General features: G+C 40.9%; 1 protein-coding gene across 11 annotated transcripts in view; it reads left to right on the forward strand.

Annotated features, from left to right (window-relative positions):
• The window catches only part of SLC11A2 (solute carrier family 11 member 2), a 35,917-nt gene extending 21,582 nt beyond the window's left edge, over positions 1 to 14,335 (forward strand). For 7 of the 11 annotated variants that reach the window (XM_024991780.2, XM_024991781.2, XM_059886454.1 and 4 more), the window contains exons 13-17: positions 154 to 303; positions 832 to 905; positions 1,731 to 1,884; positions 3,492 to 3,545; positions 9,958 to 14,335. In XM_024991780.2, the coding sequence (XP_024847548.1) occupies positions 154 to 303; positions 832 to 905; positions 1,731 to 1,884; positions 3,492 to 3,545; positions 9,958 to 10,035 (510 nt within the window). In that variant the 3' untranslated portion in view covers positions 10,036 to 14,335. 11 annotated transcript variants of the gene reach the window in all.
• The last annotated feature ends 9,326 nt before the right edge of the window (positions 14,336 to 23,661 follow it).

Raw genomic sequence — 23,661 nt, forward strand, 5'->3', positions numbered from 1 at the left:
TACGTGCTGCTGTGACTGGGATAGACGAGAGGAAGGGGATGTTGCCCTTTTGTCCCTTCTTAATTCTGTGCCTCTAAGGTCTTCCCAAACCTCCTCAGACCTTTTTCTGTTTCCTCTTTCAGACACTCATCCTCCTTCTGTGTTTTCTTCCAGGGATTCCTGAACCTAAAGTGGTCACGCTTTGCCCGAGTGATTCTTACCCGTTCTATTGCCATCATCCCCACTCTGCTTGTGGCCGTCTTCCAAGACGTGGAGCATCTAACAGGAATGAATGACTTCCTGAATGTTCTTCAGAGCTTACAGGTGAGGAGGGAGCTGGGGAAACTCACATCCCATTGAGTCAGGAGGCATTCTGTATTGCTCTTAGGTACCAAGCCTAGTGTGGGTGTGGGGAAAATTCAGAGGAAGAAAGAGGCACAGTCTTGGTCTATGGTGAATGCATATGAAATCTCTGGAATCTAAAAGGTTTTTAGAAGTGGCTTGTTTTTTTCTAAGCCTGTTGAATGGGAATTATAAGCTGTAATTACATATAGAACACAAAATTATTCATTAACCAAAGCGAACATTAAATAATGTAAAGGAGATTGTTGGGTATTATGGAGATTAAGAAGACAAGGCAGATAGAAATTTTGTAGACACTATGAGCATAACTGACGCTAGGTTCATGCTACAAATTTCCACATAACCCTCCAGCATGTTGCGATGACAAGAATCATTTCTCACAGAGTAGGTGAGGCAGGGTCTGTGGTTCCCTTTTGCTAACTGTGCTGCTCTCTAGGGTATTACAGGAACCCCCGTAGCCCTGTCTGATCTTATTTTTTTCTTTTGCAGCTTCCCTTTGCTCTCATACCCATCCTCACTTTTACGAGCTTGCGGCCTGTGATGAGCGAATTTGCCAATGGATTGTGAGTGTACTTCTGTTAGTTCCCCAAGATGTGTGGGGGAAGGGTATCTTCATCAAACTGACTAGTCAGAAATTAAGTCATAGGGGGACTATGTGCTTTAAGACATGATTCTAGAGCTGCCCTCTCAATCTCTGACTTAGAAAATAGAGACTGTTGGGGACTTCCTGGTGGTCCAGTGGTTGAGACTCTGCCTTCTAGCTCAGGAGGTGCGATTTCCATCCCAGGTCAGGGAACTAAGGTCCTACATGCCACAGGGTGTGGCCAAAAATTAAAAATAAATAAACACAACATTGTGAATCAACTATACTTCAGTGTAAAAAATATCAAAGAAAATGGAGACCATGAATTTAACAACGGAGGGCAAGCACATTTTTTGTTTCTGGTGGGAAATTTTTTAGCTTTTAGGGCTTTAACTCTTCAACTTCAGCCACTGAAGGTTAAAGTATCTTAAATCCATGTTAAATGATCTTAATGAGGGAGGCATAAGCTAATACCTTTTATATACATCTCTAAAGTACCTGGGGTATTTAAATGACTTGTTGCGTCTCTAGAGACTCATGACTTTTTCACTTGTAAGGCTTGTTGCATTTTTAGGGGCTTAAATAATAGGGATTATTTGATAGTGTTTTTTTTTCTCTTCTTCCTCTTTCTCCCTATCATTGTGTAACTTTGGCTCATTTAACCTAATCTGGGACATAAGCACTTTTTGGTTTGTTTTTAAATGCCACTTACTCCTGTCCTGTGACCCCAAAAGACACAGTGTTTTTTTCTGTTTGTGGACAGGTTGGATTGTTCTACCAATAACTGTGCTGATTCTTTTGACAGAGGCTGGAGGATTGCAGGCGGTATCTTGGTCCTTATCATCTGTTCCATCAACATGTACTTTGTCGTGGTTTATGTGCAGGATCTAGGGCACGTGGTATTGTACGTGGTGGCTGCAGTGGTCAGCGTAGCTTATCTGAGTTTTGTCTTTTACTTGGTAAGTCCAGCTGGGAGGAGGCAGGGGTGGTGAGGTGCATCTAACACTCAGAAGAGAAAGGACCCAAAAGAGCATATGGTTACCTGTCTTCAGGTTACTGACACGATTTGTATGAAATTGTTAAACCAGCTGTGACTAAAGAATATTTTTAATCATAAATTTTCCCTCTGTTCTTAAGAGCCATCATTTTTCAAAATCTGTCACTCTGTCTGGTTTCCATTCCTAATAATTCCTAACAAGAGAGTGTAGTATGTTTGAAGAACTCAAAGATCAGCCGTGTAGAAAGTAGAGTGGTATGAGATGGGGTTGGAGAATGGAGCTGTGTCTTGTGATTTCAGATGTTTGCGGGGAGCACATGTGGGTTCACAGCCCTGCCCAGCTCTACTGCTTAATAGCTGTCCAGTGACGACTCAAGTAAATAGTGATAATCTCTCGTTGAATTATTCTAGAATTACTAAAGAATGATGGTTATAAAACAAGCTATATCGAAAAGGAATGCAAAATAAATAATAATGAAAAGAAAAGGAATGCAGAATTATAAACACCTAGATAATAAAAAAAATGGTCAAGAGTCTAGAGTAAGTTATATAAAATGGTAATAGTAGTTGCCTTTGGATGGTGGGATTATGGATATATTCTTTTCTCTATTTTCACCTTCTTCTGTAACATTATTTATATCAGTGAAAAGCAGCTATGCCAACAACACATCTCCCTCATTATTCTAGACAGGTTTCTCTAAAAATCAGAGGGGCTGAGGACTGGGGACAGCTGAATTTATACCATGTCTGCTACAGAGAATGGGAAGACTGGATGATAGAAACCCCCTGCTCATCTGACAATACTTACCTAGCCCCCGTGTCAGGGTCTGCCAGATACTTGACTGGGAACATCATTTTAATGAATATCGAGAAATTATGTCTTAGATAGATATAGCTCTGCTTTTTTCCTCAGTAAACCATGGGCACACTAAGATTATACTGACCCTACAATACAAGGACTTACTCCCAGGAAACCCAAGTAACTCAGTATGGCCTTGACAGAAATTGTTTTAACAATTCGCTGTAGAGTGACTCTTGGTGGCATAGTGGTTAGTATTTCTGGCTTTCACTTCAAAGTCCCAGATTCAGTCCCTGGTAAGGGAACTGAGCTCTGCAACGCCCCCCCAGCACCCCCCCCCCCCCCCCGGCAAAAAAAGAGTGCTGTAGAACTTAAGAGGATCCTTCCTTCATGCAGATCAGTTACGACAGTGCCGAGTCGTTCTTAGTCACCCTGAGGCTGTAGAAAATGTTGAAGACCCATTTTCAAGCCTGAGGACTGGTTCTAGGTGAATTCCTACTGTTTAGTTCAGGAGACTGTTGCAGTTGTATTAGCCAGTCAGTCATTGCCCTGCATTGTGAGGAGTGGAGTAGGACTGAAATGGGTAGTGGTCTTCAAGGAATTCTGCCACAAACACACCACAAACACAAAGCAGTAGGAACAGAGGGAGCTGAGGACTGCAGTTAGTACAGCAAAGAGGTTTGCATCTGAGCAGTGCAGTGTGGGCGGTGAGGGGGGTAAGTGGGCTCTCCAGAGGGGTCAGTGAATGATGACTATATTTTCTCTTTTAGGGTTGGCAATGTTTGATTGCACTGGGCATGTCCTTCCTGGACTGTGGGCACACGGTAAGCATCTCTAAAGTCCTGCTGACCGAAGAAGCCACCAGTGGCTATACTAAGTAAACACTGTTCACAGGTAGCCATCAGAGCCAGTGTGTTTCTATGGTTTACTGTGTGAACATAGCCAAAGGTATGTGCTGTTGCACAGACTGCATTTAGGACTCAGCCCTTTGTTGGGAAAGACATTGTTGCATATTTGTTTGAAAGATAGCATTATTTTTCCTCCTGAACTCCTAACCTGGTAACTGGATTTAGGATCTTTGACAGCTTGATACCTGCTCTCAAACAGCACTGAATTCTTTCACTGTCCCAGGGTCAGTTGTTTTATCTTTATGTGAGATAGTTCTCAATGCATGATTCTTAACAAGACTGACTATATGTTAAAAAAACATAATACAAATTACAGAATAGGTATGCAAGTTTTATTTATAAAAAGATAATGGATTGAAAAGTCTGAGAAATACTTTCCTTATGCATACCTTTTGAATTAACTATAAAAAATAAAATCTCAGTTAGGGTGGTTTGAGTCATATTAAAGATAAAATTATGAGATAGTCTACCTCCATCAGGTTCAGGATTCTTTTAACTTATTTTCACTTTAATTTCATTGAAAATTAAGAGGGGTAAGAAAGCATTAAAGAAGATGATAAATGGACAGATGGTAAAACTCACTTGTGGTCATGGTGACTAATACCAATCTCTTCCAAAAATCACTCTGATGATTTCCCTCAGAGATTGAGAGCTTACTGAAATGTTCTTGGGAGTCCCAATGTTAATAACTCTCATGTTAGTACAGAGCTCTCTCAATGGTATTTCTTCTTGAGCACTTAAGAGTGGAGAAACCTTCCCCTTCCTCCAGGAGGGTAGTGATAGAAAAAGATGGTAGCATTTATGAACTGATGTTCTCAAGAGACTTTGGGGTGAGGTGAAAAAACTTGAAAGAAGAGGAGCCATCTGTTTTATTCCTAAAAAACACCTTCTACCAGAATCATCATGTTTTTCTGAAGCATGCCCAAGATGACTTGCAAGGCAATCTCAGGAGCTCTGGATGTAAGCGTTGGAAAGCTCACTCCCTCTCAGCGAGTCCTTTGGTGTCACTGGTTGCCAAGTTCTCTCTGCAGGGTTGCACTGGGCTACCTCTCTTCAGCCATTCCCTCAGAGGGAAAAACTTTGAGACCAGATGGTGGAGCTCTGGAGTCAGAGGAAATGGGTCCCTTCAGCATGGAGCTGCTGCTCTTCAGCCACTTCTGACATTTTTACATGTGGAGCCTGACACCATGTGATTATGTCAAACCAAGTCACATTGCCCAGTGGAGATAAACAATCAGGTCTTTTATAGCCACTGACTTGGTGAGAACAGTAATGGGAATGCAATTGAAGGACTGCATTTCTGGTGTCTTCCTTCTGGAGTGCCTATTGATTGATGTTCTCTGATCACCTGAGCCCCTAAAGGCATTGTTTCCAGTACTTTGTATACAGTCAAAAGCACAGACTGAATGGACTGTCTTTTACATGGCTTTAAGGGTAAACTTGTGTGTTCCACTGACCATACCTTTGCCTCAGCCCCTCCAGTGACATAGCACAGAATCATGAGAGACAAATTCCCCAACCGTTCCTCCCTCTCCCCTACCATCATTCCCTAAGCTGTTCACAAGGGCACTCTGGAGACATCGGGCACTGACCTCTTAAGCTCTCGTCTGGCCTCAGTAGGTGAGGGCCATGTTGATGAAATTCTTTGTAAAAGATGGTACACTAACATCATTTACCTTTGCTTGGAGTCTGGCTGGGTGCAGTCAGTCTCAAGATTCACAAATATTTAGAAGCCCAGGTAAAAGCTGCTAGTTTTCTTTTCAAAGTTATATATATGTCTTGGAATGATGAAAATTTCTTCCCAGTTAAATGTCAGTTTATGTCACTACGTGTGTAGTATTTTCCGGTGTTAACAACACTCCCATGCTGTATTCCACCTCATGCTTTCAGATAGAAAGTGTGCTTTCTCTTCAGCCACTACTTCGGGTACAGTACACGGTGTTTAGAGCTGACATCTTCCAGTGCCAGCATGTGCACTCTGTTTGTGTGAAATGTTTAAGGATATACAATTGTACTTTGTATAAATTGGTCCTTGTTCTTTATAAACATGGCATGAAATAACTGCTGCTATAGCATACTGGGAATTAACAGCAATGGACAAGAACTGCAGTTTGGCTCCTGTGAGGTCCTGCTAGTGGTTTTAGGAGTGGTTACAATGAGCTTTTAGGGACCATTTAATAATATGTAAACTTGGTTTGTAATTAAAAAGTTTTTTTTTTCCTTTTTCCAATTTGGTTTCCTGGATATTTTTTTTTTAAACCTTGAAAATACTCTATGAGTGGGATCTCAACAACTTTGAAATACTGAAACATCAACTACCACCTGGATTGACATACTAGATTCACGCTGTTCATGATTTTTCTCTGTAGAAGGGATAGAGGAATACAGTTGACCTCCCTGGACATCTAGGTGTTAGGGGTGTTTCATGGAGGCATTAAATAAAAATTCGGCGTGTAATTTATAGTCAGCTCTTCATGTGTATACTCAGCCTTTCATGTCCAGTGTTCCTCCGAACGTGTGATTTCATGTTCTTAGATTCATCCTGCCTGGGATCGTGTATTTCTGTCATATTTACCTTTGAAAAAAAATGTATATGAGGAGACTCTTGAGGTTCAAATTCAGTTTGTTCAAGGCTCAATATAGGTTTAGTTCCCAGAAGACTTGATGAATTATAGACACCAAGCACTAATTTCTATCACTGATTTAATTAGTTTTGCCATTGCTAAAGTTTACATCATTAAAATATTTAAAATTGAGAAAAAAACTGTCATTCTGCCTTTTTCTGCTCTAAGCTGAACATTTTTCTGTCTGTAGTCTTGTTTCACCATTGAGGTAGGCGTTTATATTCTGTATATGCTGCCAATAAAAAGTGTGCATATTTGGAAGGTGAAAGGAAAATTGTTTAACTTAGAAATGAAAGCATATAAATACAAAGACCGGATAGAAATACAAAACTCAGACACAGTAAACTGCTAGGCTTGTCACCAAACACATGGCATGAAAAACTAAGTCAACCCTTAATTTGTTCCAAGAGTGTCACTAGAACTTCATTTTCCCTTTCTCTGTTGCAAGCCTTCCCTGTCTGTCTTACAGGAACTAAATCCTGTGAATAAACACCATAGACATCATCTGAGAATTTTCTTTTCCATGTTGTTCTTCTCATTTAACTCATCCTTCTTACCCTGGTTTTGTTTTGTTTTGTTTTGTTTTAATCTTTTTTTGGCTCTACCATATGCTTTCGGGGATCTTAGCTCCTGCCCAGGGATTGAACCCATGGCAGGAATTGGACTCATGGCATAAAAGCTTAGAATTCTAACCACTAAGACACTAGGCAACTCTTTATTTGGGTGTAATTTCATAGCTAACATAGGATGCATCACAATTTGAAGATCCCGGTTTGAGACTTCCTTTACCTCTGCCCTCTGCAGTGCTTTGTGTTCCTTCCTTGGACAGGACCAGTGAGTCCAGATGTGTCACCTTCTTTTGACACCTTAGCTTTGGAACATTAAAAATAACACATTATTATGGTAGTTGGGGTCTAAGCACACTGTGTGTATGTGTGTGTGTGTGCGTGCAGGTTTAGTTGTGTCTGACTCTTTTCAACCCCATAAACTGTATCGCGCCAGGCTCCTATGTCCATGAGATTTTACAGGCAAGAATATGCAAGTGGGTACTCCTACTCCAGGAGATCTTCCCAACCCAGGAATTGGACCTGCATCTCTTGGGCCTCCTGCATCGACAGGCAGATTCGTTACCTCTGAGCCACCTGGGAAGCCCTCAGCACGCACATGACCTCATGTAATTCTTACTGCAAAAGGATATATATATATATAAGGCGACTGAAGGGCCAGAAACTAAAATAACACATCACTAATCGTAGGCATTTGGCATTTGTGCCTGACTAGCTTAGTTCCAGAACCCGTGTTATTTTTACTAATCATCCGATACAATACGTAGTATACACTTAATAGTACACTTTAGACACCAAGCTTTGGTGTTTAGCAGCACCAAAACAGTACCATATCAAAGATACTCCTCTTAATACTCTGATGAGTGCTAGAATATGTTTTAGGTCAAAAGTTGCCAATTCATAGACTAATTTTGTTTCAGTTCAGTCGCTCAGTCCTGTCCGACTCTGCGACCCCATGAATCGCAGCATGCCTGGTCTGTGCTAAATTTTCAAAAGTACCTGAATACTTTTTCTGGTGGGTGTGGAAAATGGACAGGGCCAGCAGTAAGTAAGAACCGATAGTTTATTCATTTGCGTACCTCTCTTCCCTTGAAAGGTTTAGCCAGTTCCTCTGCTATATAGCTCCATTTCTCAGTGTCCCTGAACAATACAACAAACTTTTCCAATGAAGGAGTTTTCTCTACTAAGCCATGAAGTGATACAACCTGGAGGTCTTGGGGCTAAAAATGCAGCCCTTGCTTACTACATGCCCACCCCACCACCGTAGTTCACTTAAGAAAAGGCTGCAGTGGATTGTCAGTGAATCTGACAATTGCTCTTGGTTACTAAAACCTGAGTCATAAAACCCTGAAGTGAGTATAAAGGCTGAAACCTGAAGTGCTGTGCTTCTGCCCTAAGGCCAGTGTGACTCAGTAGTTCCTAGCCTTCTAGTTGAGAATAGTTTTATCATGGGCCCCATTTTGTCTCATCGTCACACAGTTATCATAAACCTCTGATGGGCATTTTTAATGTCTAAAAAAATTGCTGAAGACTAAAATGAGATAGGTTTCCCAGGTGGCGCAGTGGTCAAGAATCGGTCTGCCAGTGCAGGAGAGTCAAGAGACGTGGTGCAATCCCTGGGTCATGAAAATTCCCTGGATTAAGAAACCGCAACCCATTCCAGTATTATTGCCTGGAAAATTCCATGGACAGGAGAGCCTAGTGGGCTATACAGTCCATGGGATCACAGAGTCGGACACGACATCACACCCACCCACACACACACAAAATGAGATAGTTTATTAATGTCCTTGGCATTTTAAAGTGCAGCATTTATTCCTGTTTTACAAAGGAGTAGGATAAGGCTCAAGAAGGAAACATAACTTGCTCAAGGTCATAGGAAATGGCAGAGTTGGAGCTTGATCCCAGCCCCAGTGCCTTTTGCACTCTATTCTACTAGAAATACTTCTGTGAATTTATAGTGTGCATCCTGAGCACTCACATGATCTCATTTGATTCTTACAACAGAAGGTTCAGTCTCTATACAGATGAGACAATTGAATGGCCCAAAAGAGGCTGTTGGTACCAAGGGGCAACAATGTTCCTAAAACCCCTGGTGATACCAGTAGGGCTAAAAGGAGGCTCAGTGATTGTCCCAGGGTGAATGCAAAGGAGAGGAAAAGAGTAAGCTACAACTTCACAAATGCTGATACACATCATCTGGATTAGGCCTCCTGGAGTGAGTCTGGCAATATATTTTTTTGCTTTGTTTTCATATTTATTTTTTGTCCACACTGGGTCTTGGTTGCATCTCGCAGGATCTTTCATTGCCGTGTGCAAGCTTCTCTCTAGTTTCTGCTTGTGGGCTCCAGAGCCAGAGCTTGCTTAGTTGCCTCCAGGAATGTGCAATCATAGTTCCCTGACCAGGGGTCAAACCTTCTTCTGCCTGGCAAGTTGGATTCTTAACCACTGGACCACCAGGGAAGTTCCTGGCAATGTGTTTTAAAGGCAGCTAAAGTAATTCTTATAAAGTCTGATAAACATCTGGGATCCTTTTCTCTTAGCACATGCCGTTTTATGTTTCTTTCTTTTGTTTAATGAAAGGCTTTTTCTGCTCAAGTGCCAAAGGATAATTAGGGCCCAGACAATAGGGCTTAGAATTTAGACTATTTGAAATTTGATTTCTTTTCTTTTTTTTGGCCCGTTCTGTGCAGCTAATAGGATCTTAGTTCCCTGACCTGGGATTGAACCTGAACCCTCTGCAGGGAAAGCACAGAGTCCTAATCACTGGACCGCCAGGGAACTCCCTGAAATTTGAGTTCTAACACACTTAGTATTAAGGTATAAAAGCTCGCAGTACATTTGCTCTTAATATCCTGATCAGACACCCATGCCGAAGTAGAGTATGTCACAAGAATAGTTAAAAGTGCAAATTTTGTATTTGGCATTTAACAAATCCTTAACTATTTCAGCTCCTGTCAGTTATTTTATATATGTCGTAAACCATTCATATATTTATAAGCCATTTATTTTCTGAAAGAAAATCAGTATAGCAGAACTGAAATAAGAGCTACTTTTATATGCTGATTATAGATACTTGAATGCCAATTTTAAATACTTATAAATCAGTCTAACTCTTTTCCATCTTTTTGTCCTCAGTACCATCTGGGATTGACAGTTCAACCTGAACTCTACCTTCTGAACACCGTGGACGCTGACTCACTTGTGTCTAGATGACGGGCAGCCTCAGGGACTATAGAAGACCCACTTTCTCGTAGTCCTTTTGTGCCAAGTGTCCTGTTAACATTTCTCTGTTAGTTCAGTCGTGAGTTTTGTTCAAACATTTTGAACAAAAGTTAAAAATTTCCTCATGGGAAGGGTGTTAAAGCTGACAGCTGTTAAGTGTAGGTCAGAGACCCACCACCTCACAACAGTCCTACAACTGCCAGAGTTAAATGATTAGCCTGTGGTGGCCACACACCCCTATGGGCTTGTGCCTGGACTTCTGGGATTAAATATATGTGTGTGTGTGTTTATGTAAACCTGAACTTACTGGTTTGGGTAGAGTTTTATATAAAAATGATATTTTGTATTTTTTAAACAAATTTGTTCAGATAAACCATATTTATTTTGTCTAAATCACATGTAACAAAGGAAAAAGAGCACTGCTCTTTTTCAGAATGAACTGGTCAAATAGACCGATTTTTAAAGTGATACTTGACTGTGGCCAGTTAAACTTGACTTGGATTTAATCAACCAACCCTTGGTAACTGCTGGTACTAGCACATCATTTCCAAAAGAAGACGTTTCTTTTCTTTGGCAGTCTTGTTTCATCCTGGTTGTCGGTGTGCTCTGTGGTTATTATTTTTCTCTGTTGTTGTTTTTCTTGAGTTTTTTTTCAGAGATATGATGGTATTTTCCAAAGAGCTTACTACCTAGTAACAATATCCAGAAATCATACTTTAACCAATAATCAGTTTTCCATGCTACATTGGAACTCAGCCCATTCTAGCATTTTAGGTATAAAAAAGAATTCTAACACTGAACTTTACAAAGCCCAACAGAAGATAATGGAGGCATTAATTTTCTTTCTAATGTGTGTATAGTCCCACCGTGTCTTGTCTTCCCCCTTTTCCCATTAATACTCCAGACACCATTTCTAGGCCAAAGTCTATATCCTGGAGTGGCTGATGTTTCTAATGCTGACTCTCCTAGGGAATGCTAAGCATTTTAAGTTTATTTATACCAAGTAGTATGAGATTAGACCCACACTGGGACTTGGAAGATTGGTCCACATGTTATAAACTGCCTGCCCACGTATGGGTTATAGATATTTTGATTCTTCTTCCTAACCAGAATTTTTTTCCATAACATTTTTATAATAAAACATTAAATACTTAAAACTTTCTGCAGAAAGTTTCTGCATATTGATCTGATTGAAAAGTCAGAACATTTTGAACACCAGGCTCACACCCCTTCATGATAGTGCATTTGACTTACACTGAATGGTAGCTATCCATTTTTAATGGAATGCAGTCTGTGCCTTCTCATTTCCTTCCAGCCCCAAAGGCTTTGAGTTTGCAAACCTTGCAGCCTTTGTATGTTTGAGCATCATTTTCCTCTTTGAGCATAAACCTCGCTGCCTTACTCTAAAACTTGGCACATTTCAGTAAGACTTAAAAGAAATCCAGACATCGCCTTTGTCATTTATAATGATTTGATCCTGTAAGTGGCACGGATTTGTCATTTATAATGATTTGATCCTGTAAGTGGCACAGATTTTTTTCTAAGATGATTCTTTAAATTCCCTCATTTCTAATTTGTGACCCTTGAAACTTCTGATAAGAGCAATAGCCTTGCAATTCAGGTTAGAGACCTTCTGATCTTAAAAGTAAAACAACATCATTTATGAGCTTTTATTTGAAAAAGAGACTTTAAAAATGGGTTTCAGTGTTTTGGTTTGTTTATATAGAGATAGCAACTCTATATGAATCAGTTTGTTGAATTTTTTTCTCCCTCCCTGGGCAGTTCCATTTCTCAGTAGTTTGATTACCAGAGGATGTTTGGGAAAAGAAAAAAAAAAAAAGGAAGAATCCTGTTTTATAACTCATAAAAAGATAAGGTGGTTGGTTAAATAGAGATTAAGTACTTGAGGGGTTTCTGTAGCTTTTCTCCATTCTTAAATTGTATCTTGCTAGGAACAGAGTAGAGTTTACAGCAAAAATTTATAAGTATACCTCTCAGTTCATACAACTCCTGTAATCAGAAAACTTTATAATAAAGCAAGCTGAATCATGCTAAAACCAGTGGAGGAGACTGATGTCTAACAGTAAGTCTTGGACAGACTTTTTTGCTAAGTTAATATTTAATCATTCCTTATGATTTACAGTCTGGATTTCGTGATACATGCTTATATAGAAAATAATATAATCAGTCTCCCCCCTTTTTTGACCCCACTGTGTGGAATGTGGGATTCTCCATCAGGGATTGAACTCATGCCCCCCCACCCCTGCAGTGGAAGTGCAGAGTCTTACCTACTGGACCACAAGGGGAGGTCCCAGTATAGTCAATCTTAAGATTAACCTAGATTCATATGCTCACTCAGTTTCTGAGGTTTAACACTATGGAGTCAATTTGTAAAAGGGTACTCTGATAGTCTATATCCAGGATATCAGAAAAACGCAATTAAATAGTTGTTACTGAACAGCTGCTGCTATATAACTGTGTGATGGCCTAATAAAAAAGTAGTCAGAGCATACCCAATAGTCAGGGAGGCATCAGAGATTATAGCAGCTGATAAAAATAGCCTTCTCAATTTTAAACATTATGATACTAAGCACCGAGCCTTTGCCCCAGAAGTATTGTGCAAATTCAGGTTTGTATCTGTTTATAGGGTCTTCCCTCCATGACCTCCCCTGTTTGTCCAAGTTAATGGGGGCAAATGGGCTTCCTGCGTACTTTTCTCCATCAATGATTTTACATTTTAATTTAAGCATAATTTTTGAGCTCTTATGTATAGCTACTTTTAATACATTGCTTTTTTTCAAGCAGTAAGTACATTAGTACTTTCAGAGTAAGATTATCACAAAATTCTGGAATCTTTTTAGTTTTGAGAAGACCCCGTTTCTGAGTTAATACTTCAGTTCATCTATTTTTAATGCTGAGCATGTTTTGGGAGAGGGGGATCTTTCTGGTAGCCTGATTAGAAGTATCTTCATTGTGTAATCAACATGAAGGATGACATTTCTATGCCAGAGGTCTTAAAATTTCCTGATTTCATGGAAGATATTATAGCCAACTGCTGGAATGTTTACTGTAGTGAAGTAGAGTAGTTGGATTCTTTCCTTGCCTGTTTCTAAAGTGTTGACTGGAACATGTCTGTCTGTTGGTGGCACTTGAAGAGCCTCATAGTAGGTGCAGATGGCAACTTTAAAAATAATTACCCTGAGCCAGTAGAGAACAGTGCATATAATACACAGAACAATGAGTTAATGTCTAGAATGCAGATATATTTTCAATATTGTTGCATCTTTCCCTTCTCCAAATACTAGACGACCTTCCAGTCAGAGTATTTCTCCACTACAGAAAACATAAAGAAGAGGAAATCATTACCACAGATCATATTACATGCATTTTAATGCACTTTTTGTTTTTCACCTTGCATTCTTGATTTTATCTCAGTGGGTACTTTTTTTTCCTCTGGTTTTCTTTCCCAGAAGTGCCTGGCAGGCTATACAGGCCATGGGGTTGCAATGAATCAAACACAACTGAGTGACTAAGCACATTTCTTTCCCAGGCCTGGAGTCAGAATAAATCTGAGGCATAGCAGTTATGACTTCAACAAGGTGGAACTAATTTTTAGAACCCTAGGCTTACAGAGGAGCTTGAGGCCTCAGGTATACTTCACATTTATTATCTTCTTTGTTTCTTGTGTTTTCTGCAGTGTCATGCCAGATTAGCAGTAGCACAAATGGACTAAATCTTTCCACTCCCACAATACTGCCATTTGACGGAAAAGGGATTTTTTTTTGGAATTTACCTTTGTATTCCCAGAAATACTTTCGAGAAGTATAAAAATGAATACACAAATATTTCAATATTAGACATTTATGTTTGTGGTAAATTAGTCAGGTTTCTGTATAAGAGTGAGGTGCACAGTGGTGAACCAATTATTTTTAAAAATTTCACTGAGCCCCAGGCAGCGCGCTAACCTGTGCTAACCTGCATGTGTTCCTGTGCTTGTCTGGTACACTCCCACACGCAGCCTCCCAGCTGAACCAAATTTAAATAACGACGTGGCCATTCATTCGCCTCTGATGTGATTTTTGCCCATTCTAAAAAGGAGTTTATGAAAGCCTTAATTACCTTGCCCTGTTTGGAGAGAATTAAGTGATGAATAGAGTGTCATGTCTAATATGGATAGTGAAAGTTTTTCTGTAGCCATTATATAACTCCTAATTTTCAGATTGATTTGGCATAATATAGATTGTTTTCTGGTGCTAACTAGAAAATAAAAATTGTAAAAGTCAGAAAATCATGTCCTAGGTTCTGCTGCTAAGTCACTTCAGTTGTGTCCGACTCTGTGCGACGCTATGGACGGCAGCCCATCAGGCTCCACCGTCCCTGGGATTCTCCAGGCAAGAACACTGGAGCGGGTTGCCATTTCCTTCTCCAGTGCATGAAAATGAAAAGTGAAAGTGAAGTCTCTCAGTCGTATCCAACTCTTAGCAACCCCATGGACTGCAGCCTACCAGGCTCCTCCGTCCATGGGATTTTCCAGGCAAGAGTAATGGAGTGGGATGCCATTGCCTTCTCCTAGGTTCTAAAGGACATCAACAAAGGTATTTTTGAGTTGACTATTTATGGTAATTGATTTGGAAATCAACATCTTAAAAATTTGAAGGCTGTGAGAATTCTGACTGAAATTTCTGTGGTATAATATGCTACATATTGAAAATTCATTTTTCGTAAGTACTTTTCAGAAGACTTCTTATTTTTCTTGTATGTGGCTTCATTTTTTTGTAACCCTTATAGAGTAGAGAATATCTATAAGCAAAAAGTTGTATATCAATAGAGTATTGATAGGAAACAAACACTGAATTTCATCACTTGTATTTTTCTAAACAATTGAAAGCAAACACCCTCTATCTTATTATTTTTTGGCTTGGATCATACAGCTCACTCCAGAACTGGGGAAAAAAAAAAAATTAAGAGCCCTTTAGGATAAGTATAAATCTGAGTTTATGATGTTACTATGCCACCCTAAAGTTTTGAATTTTAAAATATTAAAAGGGAAAGTGGGACAATTTGGCAAGATCTTGAGATTAAAAACAATAAGCACTTTTACTTAGCAAACATCTATTCATTATTGTTCTCAGTATTGTACTTAGTATTCTGATAAAAAGGAAAGTAAATGGATTATAATCCCCACTTCTAGGAATTTACCATTCAGTGGATGAATTAGCTGTGTTTAGACAGATGAGACAGGTGTACATCTTCCCCAAGGATGAGATCCTAGGGCCCTGCAGAAATGGGGGAGGGCCTGGAAAGATAGCTTGAGAAAGAGCTGATTCAGTGAATTCAGGGAAGTCAGCAAATGTTCATACCCAAAGCAAGATAGGGAGCAGCAGATTTAAACTACATTCCATAACAGTTGTCAAGGCATCGGCTATCTTAGGTTGTCTAAACTAAACCTTTGCTTCATTTTCCTTCTGCTTTATTTATGACACTTCTTGTTAATAACTACAGAGTACACAATCTATAGTGTTAGTAAGTTCATTGTTCTCATCCTAATCAGCAAAATGAGGCAGATGACTGCATCATTTTCTAATGCAATAGTACTGTAACTATCAAAAATGCATAAAATTCAAGCCAAAACATGTTTAAACTTGAATCATTGTGGTATCTATGGAAATAACATTCTCAGGTTCAAAGAGGATTATATGACTCATTTCTCTGTGCTTACTAGACACAGTTATTAACCTTTTGCCTACTTCTTAAGGCTTTATAGGTGGCGCAGTGGTAAAGAATCTGCCTTCCAATGCAGGAGACACAGGAGACTCAGGTTCAATCCCTAATTCAGGAAGATCCCCCTGGAGTAGGAAATGGCAACCCACTTGGACCAACCCAGTATTCTTGCCTGGAAAATCCCACAGACAAAATTTCTGGTGGGCTACAGTCTACGGGGTTGCAAAAAGTTGGACACGACTGACTCCACACCCACACTACTTCTTAAATGTAGGTGTTCCCCAGAGCTCTGATCCCATCCCTTTTCTCACCTCGTTCACACCTGTTGCTTCACTGGTAGGCAAGTAAGATCTGTCTTCTGAGTGTGAGACCTATATATAGATTATAGTATATGTGACGTTTCTGCCTCCCATAGGTGAAAGTGAAGTTGCTCAGTCATGTCTGACTCTTTGTGACCCCATGGACTGTAGCCTACCAGGCTCCTCTGTCCATGGGATTTTCCAGGCAATAGTACTGGAGTGGATTGCCATTTCCTTCTTCAGGGGATCTTCCCGACCCAGGGATTGAACCCGGGTCTCTCACATTGTAGACAGACGCTTTACCGTCTGAGCCAATATAAATAAAGTGTGTTGGCTGTTTACAATAGCCAGGACATGGAAGCAACCTACATGTCCATCAGCAGACGAATGGATAAGAAAGCCGTGGTACATATACACAATGGAATATTACTCAGCTATTAAAAAGAATGCATTTGAATCAGTTAGGAGGTGGATGAAAGAGCCTATTATACAGAGCGGAGTAAGTCAGAAAGAAAAACACCAATTCAGTATATTAATGCATACATACAGAATTTAGAAAGATGGTTACGATGACCCTATATGCAAGACAGCAAAAGAGACACAGATGTAAAGAACAGACTTTTGGACTCTGTGGGAGAAGGCAAGGGTGGGATGATTTGAGAGAATAGCATTGCAACATGTATATTATCATATGTGAAATAGATCTTCAGTCCAGGTTCGATGCCTGATACAGGGTGCTCAGGGCTGGTACACTGGGATGACCCTGAGGGATGGGATGGGGAGGGAGGTGGAAGGGAGGTTCAGGATGGGGAACACATGCACACCCATGGCTGATTCATGTGAATGTATGGCAAAAACCACCACAATATTGTAAAGTAATTAGCCTCCAATTAAAAAAAATAATAAGTGTTGAGCATGCTGCTCAAAATGTGCAGTTATAAATCATGAAAATGTACTATAGTCAGTCTATTACTGGTAAAGATTTTTAGATTTGGTTCTGGCTCTGCAGTGTGGTATGCAGGATCTTAATTCCCACCGACCAGGGATTGAACTCATGCCCCCTGTATTGGGAGTGTAACCACTGAACTGCCAGGGAAATCCCCTAGCAGGCATCTTTCTCAACTGCTATTCTATTTCACTCCCCTGTTTAAACTCTTCAGTGGCTTACTTCATCTTGTTACTCCTCAACTAGCAACCATGTTAATCTGTTGGGGGATTTGTTTTATATCAGTTTAGCTAACCTGTTCTTATGTTTTCCAGAATTGCCTTCTCTGCAGAGTTATGGGTCAGCTTGGCCATGAGTGGCATTTTGCTTGAGATTTGAAGGTAAAAGGTGAAGCAGCAGCCGCCAAATTCTTTTTGCACTTGGAAGGCTTGGTACAGAGTGGTGCTATTCCAGTTTGTGTGTGTTGTTTATCTGCTGGCTCACCTCACAGTTGTTGGGCAGCAGTCAGGCCCACAGATCCTTCAGTTGCTTGTGGGTCTCCTCCACAAGCCAGCTTGTCTGGCTTGTGGGCCAGGTGTGAATTAGCTCCATGGTAGAAGCTGCCAGCTTTTCCTAAAGGTCATGCCATCAAGGTTAGAGTCAGCAAGACTCTGCCTCGAGTTTCCACCTGTCTTTGTGATTCTAGTTCATCCTTGCAGATTCTAGTTTCTCTTTCCTTCTCAATTGCTGCCTGGTTAACTTTGGGTACCAGGATTAGAAATATAACCAACAGCCTAACATGGACTGCTTAACCAGCTCCCCAAATTGCTTGAGGTCATGTCTTTATAATAAATCTCTTTTTATATATCCCCTGGAGAAGGAAATAGCAACCCACTCCAGTATTCTTGCCTGGAAAATCCCATGGATGGAGAAGCCTGGTCAGTTACAGTCCATGGGGTTGCAAAGAGTCAGACACTACTGAGTGACTTCACTAGTAGTTTTAGAAGGACATGGCAACCCACTCCAGTATTCTTGCCTGGGAAATCCCATGGAGAGAGGAGCCTGGCTACAGTCCATGAAATCGCAAAAGAATTGGACACAACTTAACAGCTAAACAACAACCAAAACAACTAGTAGTTTTGCTTATCTGATTGAAACAAAATTTGGTATTAGAAGCTTTCAGAGGAACATAACTCCGAGGATTCTGGGTTATCTGGGGTTGGTTCTCTTGATCTGCTATAAGGTGTTAATGGCCTTTTCCCCCACTCCAGTGGCAAAGAGTATGCTGGCAGTCCATGGCATGCGTTAGCAAAACATTAAAAAAAATATCACTTTGCAGATACCCTTAATCGGGTGCCTATAGAAAGCAAGGCTTTGGGTGATCAGGTTTTTACTGCCATAGAACATTTAGTGGAAATAAGGAGTGTACTACAATTGGTTACTTCTAAGTGTGCTGGAGACCTTGGGAAAACTATATGATGGGTTCATGGGTTGTTTTTTTGGTTTTGAGAAGCAATTTTATTTCTTTATTAAGGTTCACCAGGTCTTAGTTGCACCATGTAGGATCTAATTCCCTGACCAGGTATCAAACCCAGGCCCGCTTCATTGGAAGCTCAGAGTCTTAGCCACTGGACCACCAGGGAAGTCCCTGGGCCCATGGCTCTTAATTTCTAGCTTAAGTTTGTGTGAGGCACCTGAAAGTTTTATGACTTTGCAAAAAGAAACTATTAACTCCTTAGCTATGAGATTGATATTTTTTAAAAATATACAAAGAGGCCAATCTTGTAAGTGATTAATTACAATACAAATTAAATTCCCAACCTCACAACCTCTTGTGTTAAAGTTTAGGGCATTGCTTTGGAAGGAGTAGGACTCTGAAAATTGAGATGGGGATAAATGGGCAGATTTCAGTGAAAATGGGTCCTTGAGCCCCAGTATCTTACAGACACTCCTTTGCCAGGAGAAACAGTCCTTTGATCTCTGTCTGATAATGACTGAAACTTGGACCAAAAAGTAGCCTCCACTTAAAGAAGCTGAAATACCAGAACTTCCTTAGTATACCTCCATGGTAGTGATTCTTTACTGGTGTGATTGTGTTGCCCAGGGGAATCTGGCAATGTCTGGAGATAATTTGGTTATCACAAAGCGGGGGGCAGGGGTAGGGGGCGGGTAGAGGCCAGGAACACTGTTGAACTTACTAAAATGCACAGGACAGACAGTCCTCCACAACAAAGAATAATCCAGTCCAAAATGTAGTGTTGAGGTTGAGAAACTTTGCCATAAAAGAAGGTATCCAAGGCCTTAGGGAGATTGGAATGTTAAATTTGATTTATCCTGCTCATGTGTGCTATGCGTGTGTGCTCAGTTGTGACCGACTCTTTGCAACCCTATAGACTATAACCCACCAGGGTCCTCTGTCTTAGGAAATTTCCCAGGCAAGAATAGTTGAGTGGGCTGCCATTTCCTCCTCCAGAGGACCTACCCCTGACCCAGGGATTGAAGCTGGGTCTCCTGCAATGGCAGGCAGATTCTGTACCACAGAGCCACCTTTATCCTGCTCATCTACCGGCTAAATGTATCTCCTTCCTTCTACAAAGCTGTGAGAAATAGATTTATGAAGTGAGCCCTGGTCTCCTTGAAGAGATCTATGGTAATGGTTTTCTGTAAACCAGAAATGACAGTAGCAATTTCAGGGCTTCCTGAATTCAGTGGGAATGATGAGATTATAGATTGGCAGGGGTCAAGCGGCAGCATTTATTTGGCAAAAACAATGAAAGTATGGTGACTGTAATGGGCAGCAAAGCCTAAGCAGTAATCAGCGTAGTCTAAGCCAAAATGATCTTTGGCTAATTCATTGTCATGTACCTAGAGTTGCAAGTGGTGAGCAGCATGTAAGCGGAAAAGCTCTAGGTTTGGTGAGCAAAAGTTTGACTTAAATCATCACAGTAGAGAGACATGGCCCCTCAACCAGTCCCTGAATTTGAGTTTAACTCACAGACCCCAAGTCCCTGGAGTAAAGAGGTCAGATCTCCTTAAGGACAGACCCTGTTTCACAGCCCCAAATGCTAATACTAATACTATATATCTTCCTTCTAGTCTTCCCCAAGGAATCTGTGACTCTTCAGTAAGGTGCTTGTGTAAGAGGAAGAGGGAAATAATCACATTTGTGGGACACCTAAACATTGGCTCTGAATTGACACTAATGCCTGGAGAACTAGTTTGTTCTATCAGGCAAACTAGGAGTTTATGGTCAGATCAGTGGAGGTGTGCTGTGGGTCTATTTTATAGTTGTTCTGCTGGGTCCCTGAACCTACCTTATGTTGTTTCCTCAGCGATGGAGTGTTTAATTGGAACAGTTCGGTTCAGTCTCTCAGTCGTGTCCGACTCTTTGCGACCCCATGAACTGCAGCACGCCAGGCCTCCCTGTCCCATCACCAACTCCCAGAGTCTACCCAAACCCATGTCCATCAAGTCGGTGATGCATCCAACCATCTCTTCCTCTGTCGTCCCCTTCTCCTCCTGCCCTCAATCTTTCCCAGCATCAGAGTCTTTTCAAATGAGTCAGCTCTTCGCATCAGGTGGTCAAAGTATTGGAGTTTCAGCTTCAACATCAGTCCTTCCAATGAACACCCAGGACTGATCTCCTTTAGGATGGACTGGTTGGATCTCCTTGCAGTCCAAGGGACTCTCAAGAGTCTTCTCCAACACCACAGTTCAAAAGCATCAATTCTTCCGCACTCAGCTTTCTTCACAGTCCAACTCTCACATCATACATGACCACAAGAAAAACCATAGCCTTGACTAGACGAACCTTGTTGGCAAAGTAATGTCTTTGCTTTTTAATATGATCTGCAACTGGTCAGATGATCATGGCTTGTATTATAAATACATTTTTCCACTAGCCATTTAATCCATCCTTTGCCTTCTGAAAGGCTGATCATAACTTTCCTTCCAAGGAGTAAGCATCTTTTACATATTCAGTAACTATCAGAATCTTCACATTGGTTCTTTTGACCTATGGAGTAAGGCTCTTATGGAAGGGAATGCAAAGTATAAACCATTCTAAATGCTTCTGTTACCAAAGCAATATTATATTCCCAGAGGGACTGTAGAGCTTAATGTCATCAGCAATAACTATAAAGATGCCAGGATGGTGATTTCTACAACATCTTTATTCATTTTGCCTCTGGCCAGAAGGCAGATAGATCTTACAGAGTGAGAATGGATTTCTATAAATGTAATCAGGTGGTCAATCTAATTGGGACTGCTGTACAGGTGTGGTTTCATTCTTGTAGCAAATCAACACAATTTTTGGTATTTGGTTTACAGCTGTTGTCCGTCTAGTCAAGGCTATGGTTTTTCCAGTGGTCATGTATGGATGTGAGAGTTGGACTGTGAAGAAAGCTGAGCACCGAAGAATTGATGCTTTTGAACTGTGGTGTTGGAGAAGACTCTTGAGAGTCCCTTGGACTGCAAGGAGATCCAACCAGTCCATTCTGAAGGAGATCAGCCCTGGGTGTTCTTTGGAAGGGATGATGCTAAAGCTGAAACTCCAGTACTTTGGCCACCTCATGTGAAGAGTTGACTCACTGGAAAAGACTCTGATGCTGGGAGGGATTGGGGGCAGGAGGAGAAGGGGACGACAGAGGATGAGATGGCTGGATGGCATCACCGACTTGATGGACGTGAGTTGAGTGAACTCCAGGAGTTGGTGATGGACAGGGAGGCCTGGTGTGCTGCGATTCATGGGGTCACAAAGAGTCAGACATGACTGAGTGACTGAACTGAACTGAACTGAATCTGATGGATTGTTTTTTTCTGTACACCTTTTAGTATAAAAAGACTATCAGAAGCAGTTTTCTTTCATATGGTAGGGCCAGCGGTATACTTTCAGTGTTGAGTCTCAGGGCTGTGTGAACTCTCCAGGCCTATGCCACAATCTAGTCTGTAAGACCTTGATCATCTCTCTATTCTACAGGATATCACATCAGTCCATTACATTTATTTGATCTATCAAGGGGAAATTGCTACTATATAGGTAGGATAAGGAGGAGCGTGTCTCGAATGTATACCTTCTGGGGCATTTCTTAGTACTTCCATGTCCTGTGATTAAAGAAGGTGGAAAATTACACCCAAAACAGGAAGGATGATTAATGACCCAGGTTTGGGTCAACACCCCAGTCAAATAAACACTGCTTTCAGAAGACAAAGGATGGATTAAATGGCTAGTGGGAAAATGTATTTATAATACAAGCCATGATCATCTGACTAGTTGCAGAAACAAGACTGATAGTTACGTGTATTTCTTCCTTATTTTGATATGAATATACTTGTGTATACATTCACCAATTGTTTTTTTCTGTTTGCCACCTCCATTTACCGACCATCTAATATAAAAAGTGTTAATAGTAGTTAATCTCATATCTCAGGATAGAAAAGGGGAACACGATAGCTCAGAGATGAATTGACAGCATCCGAAGATGCACAAAGGGACTTTGTATCTTCTTTTGGGAGAGAGTTAGCCTGTTTTTGATTATACAAGGAATGGTTGGTTTCCCATTGTGTTTATTTGAAGGTACGTATATTAAGAGAGGTATATATGGAGACCAGGTTGACAAGGGGTAGACAGTGATGGATCTGTATTGTGTCAACTATAACTAGGTTCCAGAATTCCTTTCCTTTTGTCAACTACAAATTGACACTTGCCACCTACCTCTACAAGGTGCTGCAGCACCCTAAATCATGTACTGCTGCAGCTGCTGATTTTCGGTACCCCATGAAAGGAGCTTAGGGTGGAGAGCTTGAGGAAATCCTGGCAAGACAGGTCTTCAGATATTTTCAGGAACTGATTTTATGAGTCCAATTCTTATATCTCCTCATATCTAGAAAAGCACTAAAATACTTGATGGTGATAACTGTTTCTTGTGACTAGTAGAAAGCTTCATGAGACTAGCAGAAACCTGGAAAAATATGTGTTGACTGCATGCGTTCCCCCTTAACCAAAAACAATATACTGCCCTCCCCCTGCCTCTCACCACCTCTTTGGAGCAGTTTCTCAGAGCTGTCTGAGGTGCTGTCTTCCGGACTGCAGTCCTCCTTATGCCCCCAGTAGAACTCAACTCGTAACTCTCATGTGGTGCATTTTAAGTCAACTCTTTCATTCCCTGAAAAACTGCACAGGGGACTTTTGCATGAGATTTAGAAGGCAGAAGTAAAGTAGCAGCCAGGTTCTGTTAACTTGGGAAGGAATGTTGCAGCATGATTTTCCTATCTGCTGGCCCACCTTGTTGGCATAGGATGGCAATCAGGAGTGCAGCTACCATGGCTCCTGCTGAATTTCCTCTTTGACTCTCTCTGACTCCTTGGCCAGGTCCATGTTTAGCTCCAGGATGAGGGGCATTAGCTTTTTCTATGTCACTCCCAGCATATACTTTGGAGGCTTGAAATGGTGAGAAACCCACAAGCATTCCAGACTGTCCTGTGTGTCCTAGGTTATACGTGTAGGTTCCAGATTTTCCTTGCTTCTCTCATGTTTCATCTACCACTTCTAACTGCTTGTGCCTACCAATTCAGGTCACAGCTACTAAAACATAAGCAACAGCCTTACAATTACATAAATCCAAATACCTATAACAAACTTCTTACTCTGTTATTACTAGTAGTTCTATAGTC

Source organism: Bos taurus, chromosome 5 (genome assembly GCF_002263795.3).
Source record: "Bos taurus isolate L1 Dominette 01449 registration number 42190680 breed Hereford chromosome 5, ARS-UCD2.0, whole genome shotgun sequence".
Classification (NCBI taxonomy): Eukaryota; Metazoa; Chordata; class Mammalia; order Artiodactyla; family Bovidae; genus Bos; species Bos taurus.